This window comes from Prorops nasuta, unplaced genomic scaffold (assembly GCF_024137725.1).
Source record: "Prorops nasuta isolate Cenicafe-Biocafe unplaced genomic scaffold, Cenicafe_Pnas_1.2 PNAS00061, whole genome shotgun sequence".
Lineage (NCBI taxonomy): Eukaryota > Metazoa > Arthropoda > Insecta > Hymenoptera > Bethylidae > Prorops > Prorops nasuta.
Genome location: NW_027116858.1, coordinates 378,287 through 389,325, shown reverse-complemented (window position 1 = coordinate 389,325; position 11,039 = coordinate 378,287). Strand labels below are relative to the sequence as shown.

Here is an 11,039-nt window from a genome sequence, read left to right as displayed (position 1 = left end):
TCCCACTCCCCATTATTTCATTCCAATACTGTAGCGGGCGGTATGTATGTACACAGCTGGCTATCACCGATCAAAGGCCAGGCTCCAATGGAGGGCATTTTAAACTCGCCTATCGCCTGCCGATGCTCTCGTCATCACCGCGCGCGGTTTGCGTCGTCGTCGTCGTCGTCGTACCAATCTTCTTCGACTTGAACGTCGCTGTGGACAGGAGCAGGAGCAAGAGAATCAATGGACGCTACTTTCTTATGCCACGCATGATTTATTTTGTCGATCGATACATTCCTTAAAGTTCATTTATCATATATGCGAGATAAATCTCTTCTATAGTCTTCGAGGAGATAAAGTACAAATTGTTGAGATTTTAGTTGGATTAGACTCGGAGAAACAAATACTGATGGTACATATATATTAGTAGAATATATTGCGGACAGTTGAAAGTTATAGGGTATGAGATAACGATAGAGTGATGTAGATACAGACGAAAAATTAGCTGGTCTCTCTTATAATATACATTGTATGTATGTACACATTCGAGGGATATTGTGCATGACAGGAATGGGTCTTTCGCAAAGAGTACATTTTTTGTTCTTGTTTTCAATGAAAATTACCAGCTGGCACCGCACTGCAGGCCCGAATAAACGATTCTAAGCCTATGAAGGAATCGATTGTATTTTTTTTTTTTTTTTTGAATTTGTTTGGTTTTTCTTTCTAAAAACATGGCCCTCGGTCACATTCAATTTTAGCGACACATTTACAAAATAATTTCTTGTTACGATACATTGAAATTTATCCTAATATTAGGTATACCGAGCGTCGAGTGCACTTTTCAGAAGCGATCCATCTAACGAAGCTCTTCGGTCCCCCCCCCCCCCCCTTCTCCTTTTGTCACGAAAGGTTAATGCATGATAAAAGCAAAGCTAATGGTGTTCCTTGCTGAAACACTTGGTGAAAAGCGCACTCGACGCTTTTACAGGCAATACATACACATACGCACAATATATTTGATTTGATTTGTCCTCGTTAACTAAAAGTGGCGGGAAACGAACGATTCGATAGAAATTCTTGTGATATAATAAAAATTGTTGTAGTCGGTCGGTCGGTCGAGCGCCGATACGACAAACAGAGGAAGTTGATCGGTGATCGTAACGGGAATCACTGGAGAACACTCGTGTCTCTGACTTTGCGTATATACTCGACCTTGGAAGGAATAGCGCGGTTACGTTATGAAAGAGCCGAAACACGAGTCTTCTCCAACATGTACAACCGAATATAGATTTTTTGTCCAGCAAAATATCCACTGTATTCTAATGGGAGGTCAGAATAAACTCGAGCGTTTGCCCCACAACGATACACGATCGAGAAAATATCTATACATTCGGTATGGGGTTGCACATTCCACATGATCGCAATATAGTTTTACTACTCTATTAAGTTCTTCTGGCATACGAATACGAAATATAACAGTCGTTGCTGCAGGCTACGATAGACTTAAAAAGTAAACGAAAACACAGGCACTCGCTGTGTATACGTACGATAACAGATAAACGCTAAGAGCAAAAAAAAATTGGTGCTCCAAACAAATCCATAACAGAATAGAGCTTGGACTAGTGTTGAGTAATTTACTTTCTTGCCGTTTTTCCAGGTAAATTTAGACAACGATTCATTGGAATCTTCTTCTGCCGCTTCTCGAAGCTCGACGTTAAAAATCTGAACGATTAGCGCGCGCTGCTGCTCGCGACCCTGTCTTCAATCGCAATTTCCAAGTATAGGGAACGTTCGGAGAAATGGGAATCTATGAAGGATACAATTTGTCAAACCCGCACCCCCCTTGCCCCCCTACCGACACCCACGCTCGCGTATTATTCTATATTCTAGTCACGCTTCGCGCGCACCACGGAAGGATGCGCCAGATGGGGAACATTTATACATTTGATATTCTGCTCGCTGAAACTCGATCGAACCCAAAGTTGCTTTGTAAAAATTCCTTCTGGCCCAAATGGACGAGCGACAACGCGCGATTTCGGCAGAATTTGAGCAAGCTTCGAGGCTCTTCCGTCTTTCAACTTTCGACGCGGCGAACGCGTTTTGCCCGTCGAAGCCTCGAATCGCCATTTTCCAAGTCTCTCGACATCTCGCGCCAGACGACTCGAAAGGCGCAGAAAAGTTTTTCCTTCGAATTTCAGCGACATTTCTATACCGATTAACGAGCTTCGCTTAAGATAAAACTTGAGAAATAGGATATTGTTCCCGCGAAGCTAGCTTGCCTCGTTCACCCCCTTTCGATTGGAATGCATTGTTTCGGTGAAAACGAACGCTCGTCGAAATACGTATATATAAGGAAGCCGCGAACGATTCGCGAAAAAAAGGACCGTCCAACTAAATATCGCGCACCTCGTTGAATCGCGCGTTCAAACCTTTACTCTCCACTCATTCTTTAAGAACTCATAATACTGTTCGCGGCATACTTCGACCTGACGAGGCTAGGTTTTTCTTCGTATTACGCTAAAATCGATTTTTAATCAAACTTCATGGAAATCCATTTGCCGATTTTCTATAGTCAAAAAGAGAGAAACTTGCATGTAGTTATAATCTCCCCCCCCCCCCCCCCCCTAAAGGAAATATTAAAAAATATCTAAATAAAAAACGAACTGTGTCGTCGGACTACGCAGTGTACTATTAGTATTCGAGCAATCGCCCAGTGGCATCGTCTTTGCATGCTTCAACGATTTCGGCGTACAAAATCATAATTGATATCTTAATATAATATACTTTATCAATTTATACATATAGATAGCTATGGTATATAATATATTAATTTCAACAAAGAGCTTAAATTTTGCACAAGAAAATTAACACTTGTCCCTCCGGGTGTCGACCGACGAAAAAACATCCAAGATGGCGGCGCAACATTATAAAGTCAAACGGATCGGCAATAATTTTTCGCTACTTTGGCAGATATTTTACAAATGTTTGTGGAGTTTTGTTGCTACGCGTACTCTTGATTGTTTTGCCGAACTGGCAAAATGTTGGTCTGCCAGCTCGCGCGTTTCATTATACTGGAATGTCGACGATCTTACTACTCGTATATTTATTGTAATAATATTATTATACGCGCTCTGCTGTAGTGTTGCGATATATCCCGATAATAAATCGGATAGATAGAAAGATTTTCATAGTTCGGAGAATTCCAGTAGAGTGGAAAGACTACGATCACATCCTAGCGAAAACTTTGAAACGTTTTCCTATTTTATTATATATATATATACTGACTGCTCGAGACTATTAGATTTCTTCAAACGATATAGTTTTCGTCAGATTAATTCCTTTCTGGCAAATAACTCTCTCGCGCGTCTCACATCCCTCTATATCTCTCTCGTAACGCTTTATCTTTATCAATTTTACTTGAACATCTCAAGCTTGGATCATTTTTCCTGTACGATTAATTATCTCTCTCTCTCTCTCTCTCTCTCTCTCTCTCTCTTTCTCGCTGCAGCACCCGTCTAAGATATTACATTTTATCACAGTTGTTTTGTTCTCCATTAATATTCAACCCTTTGACAGCGGCCCACTCGGAAAAACACAATCTACGTTGTGTTATATTCAGGAACGTCGTTTGCTTTTACGCTTCTCACTATGCACGATATTTAAACGATATAAACGTTACTCCCGTTAAGCCGACACTGATCACAGCTTACTCTCCTCTTACCACCTATCCCTCCTCTTCGTTTCGCTAAGGCCTGCCTTAGTACAAAAATATACATTCGCATCTTAAAAAATAGATCTTATAGCATTCTGTACTGGCTAGCGTTCGTTTGATATTATACAGTTATTTTGATTCTTGGCAGGCTGCTTAAGGTTAGTATAGTGTGTTCGGCTTTTTAGGGAGGAGGAGGAAGGAGGAGGAGGGGGGGGGGGGGGAGGGTGGGAGAACCGCCGCTCCGAGTGAGCTCCCAGGGCTTGGATTCGGATCTAAACGCTACCTGGTGCGCCATCTCCTAGTTCGTGCCTCGTGTATTCGTAAACCCTAAAAATCGATGAAAATTTACGAAAATTCTTTTATAATATAAACATCCTACTTTTCACGCTCTTCCAAAACTTCCTTCGAACGAATACACGGCCACGTGGCGTCGTGCAGTCTTCATAATTCTATTACGACACCTTTTTGTCGACAGACGACAGGTTCAGTCTTATATTCGTTTGTCATCGCGCTTGTTCACGCGTTCGCTTCGCGCGTTGTGCCCACGTTTTCATTTCTATAAAGTAGTATAGTATGTGTGTGCTTTTTTCTTCGATTAAGACTGCACGATCGCCTTCTTCTACGAGCTCTAAACAGAGATTTACAACGCTCTAAAGATGGCGCCTACTTATCACCAGATTTTATTTGAATATTTTCATTGTTTGTTTCATTGCTATACACGCACAAAACACACGGTCGTGTCTCTATTATATGTATATATCCAAATGCGTCTCTTTTTGATATTTGCTGTTTATTTATTGGTTCTCTCGTGCTATACAGGGTGTCCCACGAGCGATGGCCATGCCAATAATACCATCGGATAGGGGACAAAAGTCTAAGTAAAAAAGTTGTACAAACTTTTTTCCTGGCACCCTTGGTTAAAAAGTTATTTGTGATTAAAGATTATCGATTAAAGTAGCCTTTCTTAAGGAGAAAGATTGTTTTCGTCGCATTATAAGGCCAAAAATGCTAAGATTCTGTGAATTAAAATACTAAGAAAAGCACAAAGCCAAACATCCACTTGAGACTGTTGTTGTAGTGGTTCAAGGCCGATCGACAGTTTCGAGTGCGAGCGCCATATAAAAACAATCAAAACATAAAAACACCACTTCATAGGCTCAGGTGAATGTTTGGCTTGGTGTTTTTCTTAGTATTTTAATTCACAGAACCTTAGCATTTTTGACCTTATAATGCGATCAAAACAATCTTTCTCTTTAAGAAAGGCTACTTTAATCGATAATCTTTAATTGAAAATAAGTTTTTAACCAAGGGTGCTAGCAAAAAAGTTTTTACCAATTTTTTACTTAGATTTTCGTACCTACCCGATGGTATTGACATCGGCCATCGTTCATGGTACACCCTTATATTATCCCTTCGTCGTTGCTTCGGTGCACTCTCTCGCTCTCTCCTCTTTCTGACACGTAAACAAACATACATACGCACACGCACGCACCACGCATACACACACACGAGCGCGGTTTTTCTAAACTCTTACTCATACAGAGTAGGCACCGCTTTCCCTATCGCTCTTTTGACGATGGATGTTTTATGTAAAAACAACAAAATATAGAGTGTACAGTTAAGTTAGGAAAACGACAAATGGAGAAACGCAAGTGACGCGCTTAAAAATTAGTTTTAGCGCTTGACCATTGAAAGACCGATAATCATACGAGAGAAAGTGTAAAATAGTAAGATAATGGTTATAATACAATGACAACAATATCGCTTGACTCGTATCCCATACGTTGCTTTACACGTTTCTCCAATAAAGTGATTTTTTATACATCTCTCTCCTGGTTCTTCCCTGACTAAAGGTGGCCGGATTTTAAGCGCTAAGACTGACTAGTTTTCTTCATTTGCGAAGTATTCTTATTCTTCTTTTTCAATCGTCGGTATAATAACATACTTTCATACACGGAGGAGGCTGTTTGTTTGTATTGTTGCGTGAGCACATTATATTAATTATCCTCGAGGGCTTATACGATTATAATCTTATATTGGTGAGCGTCGTCGCATGAGCGAAAATCTTCTCTTTCTCACACAAACATTCATTTATCCTTACTGCGACTCAGGTACATTTTAAGGCCCGTTCTTCTTCGCGTAAATAGTTTAGTTTACTAGTTTGAAGGATATTTAGCCTCGTCCCTCGCGTACTTTGCGCTTTCTCTCGAATTTAACTCCTTTTCCTTTTCCATTACTTCTCATCACTACGTTAATGTGTCATTTCAATATAGTATATACCAGATGTACAGGATCGCATATATACATAAAAAAAGTGTACGTTGCTTCGTGTTTTGATACACACGGCAATCATAATAAATATACAAAGACTCGAAAAAAGTAAATAAACTCTTGAAAAAGTTTAGAGTTTAAGACTGTGCATACAGTGTTTTACTGCTTTCGGTATAGTTTCTTCTGTTCTTCTTCGCCTTTTCCACCTTCTTCATTTTTATATGAATATAATACCTCTTACTTTTTTCTTGTATAATAATTCAACACCATTATCAAGTATCCTATACAGACAGAAATGGTAGCGCTCTGAATACTAGTGTTATTAACGTTTATTTTGATAAACGGTATATATATATATATATATATATATATATATATACTTATGATTATGAGCTATTTCCTTGGACTTTATGGACAACTATTTTCATTTTTACCACAGCGCCAGTCGTTAAGAATACAGTATTACACGTGCTTTATTTGATTTCTCTCGTTTGTATTTACGTTCTAAACATGTTCTTACAGTTTAACGAACACAAGAGCAAGAAGCGTGTTCGAGATACTGGATGATGGCCGCATGAATTCTTACAAGCTCGGCAGTAATTTGTCAAAAATATCCCTGTTTTGGCCCTTCTCTCCAGTTAACCATTCTCTTCTTGCTGTGAAATTATTTACGCACATTTACATAAGAACGTCCGATTGGTTTTGGTATTAAAAATAACCTCGGATCGTCATTCGTCTTTGATTGACGTCAGCAGCGTCTTCTCGAAAACTTTTTTTTTTTAAGTCTCCTTTAACATTTACACACTTTCTCTCTCTCTCTCTCTTTATTTCTCACTTACCTCGCACGCTTTATCGCTCTCTCATCATTATCGACTAAACTCTCGACATATTGAAAAAATAGCTGATTAATACACCTCTACCTATACACGTTTGGAAATCTTCATCAAGTCTTCTGCTGGAAGATCATTAGCTCTCCTAACTTTCTTTTTCTTTGTCCAACGTATAACGATGCTCCGGTGCACCACAATCGCACCTTAATTATCATATAACTCTAGATAACAGTTTCCAAGAGGTGCATCGTCGTCATTTTCTGGAACGGTAAACAACTCGTCTTTGTTCTTATTGTTTAGCTAAGTATCATTGATCCCAAGAGTGAGAGGAACGACGGATATTAGAAGAGTATATTATTAATAAGATTAGGTACGAAGCTTTCCCCGACTATCTGCTGAACACGAATGCTTCGATATACCTGACGAGAGAAATTTTAAGAAATAAGCATATGTCACCTTGGAAACTGAAGAGTCAGCACGTTAAGTTTTTGTCAAATTTAGACGTATTAACATTGAAGGAAAGGCGTTGTTAATGTATCACTTTCATAAGAAAATAGTTCAAAGGGGCAAAGCTTGTGTGCGCTTATATCCTCGTTGTTTGCATATTGTTAACAAGTATTTGTAGTCAACTGCAGATATTCCTCTTTTCTTCCTCTTTTCTTCCTCCTCCTCCTCCTTCTCCTCCTTTTAATACTTCTCATGGACTACTCTTCTTTTGATCATCTGTTTAGCTAACGCACGCTTCTTATATAGAAAATAAATTTTATAGAAAAATAAAGAGTATAACATTGCTGCTGTACTTCTGAGGATGGTTTGTGCCCCAAAGAGATAGCTACTGTCAGTTGTTCGTATTTAGGAAATATTTTCTTCGTACTTATAAGACTTACTTCTGGTCGCGAAGGACCATTGGTATTATAACTTCCCTACTATCATTTCCAAATGGATCCATCACGACAGGTGGTAGCTCTGCATCGCTCAATGACTCCCATCTATCCCCCATTATTTGCTGAATTTCCTATTGTGCAAAGAAATAATTATTTTTAAAAAAGAAGTAGTTGCGCGTTTGGTTTTAAACTGTACTTACGTGAATTATAGAAGAATCAGTCTTATGCCACAATTCATAGTCAGAGACTATATTATCTTCTGCGAATGCCAAATAATTGAGTTTGCTTCCTCGAAGACGAGCAATGGCTAATAAATTTTGTTGGTAGTACTTATGACCAATGAATACCAATTCCCTAAGCTTTGTGCATTTCCATGCTACGATAACCAATGGATCAGGACTATCTGGATCATTGGGGTCATATGTAGCTGGTATTTTTTGCAGGTGATTCATTGAATCCATCCAAATGAATGATTGCAGAGTATCTTGATACCAATTTGACAAATGGTGCAATGCTCGGTTATTTACTGTTTCACAAAATAAAACTTTTAAATGTGTGAGTGGCATATCTGGTCTAAGAATATCTGTGTCCAAAACTTTAATGCCAACATAGGAGTGTATAAGATTTAGACGCAGCTGACAATGGGGACTGAAATAATATTTTGTTCATTTAAGACAGTTCAGAGAATTGTAATCTTAAAACTTACTTCTTTTGAGTAAAAGATTGCCATGCATCATTGGTGGTTCCAGGGTAGTCGTTATTCCATCCATGTACATGAATTACAAGCCTCTCCATAATTCCAGTATCTAAGGCATTCAAAAATTTGTCACTTACAAAATCATAATCTATGGTTAATATAGTCAATCTTCCAAATGATCTGAACATATTGTGATCGAGCTCCAAAAAATCATAATGATCAGGATCATCCTTGACAGATGCTAAGCTAAGGTGGGTCAAATGCTTAGCATGATGAAGACTCAATGGTTCGAGTATTATACTGGCACTAGCTGTCAACTCCTCTATACATCCTAAGCTCAAAGCTTCCAAGCAGTTTGAAGTTTCAATAATTTTAACAATATGCGTGATTAAAGGTTTGCTGTTTGTTGTTTGACTGTAGGGAAAGACATTTCTATTATTAATAAGTTATTTAAAATTGAACATTTGTCAAAATAATAAATACCTGTCTTCATCCATTTCCATATCAGTTACAGATCGTTCAAACGTGCTTTCACTTGACTCTAAAAATAATTTTCTAAGCTGCCGGTTATTACTTAATTTTTTCAGAAGAATGGAAGTTTCATTGAGAGCATACATCGGCATTTCACAGCGAATAGTTACTTCCTGTACACTGAGTCCAAAACAATCTGCCAAGAACCTATAAATTATAATATTTAAAAATAAGAAAGATTTAAAAATATCTGTATGTTCTTTGAATGATCATACCAACCTTGCCCATAAAATTCTGTCCTCATCTTCCAAAGCAAATGTGATTTTCTTCCAAAAGCTTGGATGGAACAAGGCGTACCTCCAATTTTTACAAACCTAAGGTTATAGAAAATAAAAACTGATAAGATATTCCAAAGCATTTTTATCGCGTTATACAGAGGTAATCAATAAAATCCAATAGGGTCAATAGTGATACATTCAAACCAAAGACAATGGTGCGGATAAAATATTTATATCCCGAGAACGTCAGAACATTTAAGAGATGATCGGCATCGCGCAGAGTAAAACGGTGAGCTTGACTCATCGGAAAATGACTCGTAACCAAAACACAGGAGAGATACAAAATTTCGTAAACATCAGGGACGGGACGAAACTTGACATATTCGTAGTATATCAGTTACAATCATTTAAGTCAACAAAGAACTAAACAAAATCTACTTTTACTGAGAAGCGTGATAAGAGAGAATATATATCTACATATATATCTCTTACAAGGAGAATAATTTGATTATCACTAATATGTACTACACACATATTTTTGTAAAGATCGGGTAACGTTAAATTTGACACATCAGAGTCGGTCAAAATCATTTGATAAACAGAGTAAGGAACAAAAAAATCATAGCTTGCCTGGGAAGCTTCTATTCTGGTTTCGTGGGGTAGATAAGAGAAGATCTCTTGTAAAATAACGCTGGGAAGGTTATCCCAACAGGGATTGATATCTTCTTGTGCCATATCCGAATAATCGAGGCTTCTCCACAACTCGAACAGCTGTTTGACTTCACCGTTGACTGGATCCAACTGGACTGAGTTTGCCAGATAGCATATTTTGCGCATGCGCAGATTAGTTTTCCCTGGCGATTGATGGGCGATAGCCTCAGGACCGACGAAAGGCAGAAAATAGGTCCATAACTTAAAAGTTTTTTTGTAAATGCAATAAATTTATAATAACTGTTAAAAAAGATTGAAGAAGCTTAATTATATCTATTGCTTCTTATAATGTAATATATTAAATTAATAGCGATGAAAATTGAGAGGCTACTGAACACTTTATTCGCATAAATTTCAGACACTGTTAGCTATTGATGAATTGCTTAAACTTTCCAAAGTTAAATTAGTAAAGATGCGCGCAGCAGTTGACTTAATTTCAACACGAATTGTAAAGGCGACTCTATCGTAAGCTAAGCCTAAAGGTTGATCGTCACTCGAGGCGCGTACGTGAAATGCCAATCTATAGAAGCTGTATTTTCTCGTGTTTCTTTTCCTTTCAAGTTGCTGTTTCTCATCCAGTATTTTAGATTTTGGTTTTTCTAATAACACGCTTCAACCCCATTGTCGTCATGTATCATATCTGAAACCAGAAACACACGGACACGTCCGAACACGATTACTTTACAATCCACAACTTTTCTGATAGTCGGTCGAGGTTCTTTAGATTACAGCATACCTCGAAGTGGAACGTCTGGAACCAGTGGAACACCAGACCTTCCCAGGTCTGCCCCAGGTCTCATTTAGGTCCCAGCTCCAACTCTCCTAACTAAACTTAATAGCACTGTGTATACATATACAATTTTAAACCATGTTTAAAACTAATAAAAATATATTTATAAACTGGCAAATAAAAAGGTCATATCAGTAAAACACTTGATTTGATTGTTTAATCAGTAAGCGCTTTTTCAATTTAATCAATCACACATTGAATTCGTTGAATCGTGTAAGCGCTAAAAGAAAATTATGGGGTTTGTTTTTATTCGTTGCCTCACCGAACTGGTGTGATTATAATCGAAGCGAAAAAATTATATGTTTTTTCATTTTAACTTATTATTGCACTTTATCCTATCTTGAATAAAACTCTTTGTGCTCACAGTGCTACCAGTCCTGTAGACAAAAAGTTCCGCTAATGGTTCTTGG

The 11,039-nt window shown here is 38.1% G+C and overlaps 1 protein-coding gene across 1 annotated transcript; it reads right to left on the bottom strand.

The window, feature by feature from the left end:
• Positions 1-657: 657 nt before the first annotated feature.
• On the bottom strand, positions 658-10,988 carry LOC136784619 (F-box only protein 33-like). The gene is made up of 6 exons (XM_066745429.1): positions 9,759-10,988; positions 9,130-9,224; positions 8,863-9,057; positions 8,389-8,793; positions 7,883-8,330; positions 658-7,813 (listed from the first exon to the last, which is right to left on the bottom strand). Exons 1-6 carry the CDS (start codon positions 9,963-9,965, stop codon positions 7,682-7,684), a joined length of 1,482 nt encoding a protein of 493 aa, XP_066601526.1. The 5' UTR covers positions 9,966-10,988; the 3' UTR covers positions 658-7,681.
• Between the last annotated feature and the right edge of the window lie 51 nt (positions 10,989-11,039).

Coding starts and splice junctions, on each gene's coding strand:
- LOC136784619 (XM_066745429.1), bottom strand. CDS start 9,965: ATGCGCAAAATATGCTATCTGGCAAACTCAGTCCAGTTGGATCCAGTC. Junction 9,058..9,129: donor GACAGAATTTTATGGGCAAG/GTTGGTATGATC, acceptor TATAATTTATAG/GTTCTTGGCAGATTGTTTTG. Junction 8,794..8,862: donor ATGGAAATGGATGAAGACAG/GTATTTATTATT, acceptor CTTTCCCTACAG/TCAAACAACAAACAGCAAAC.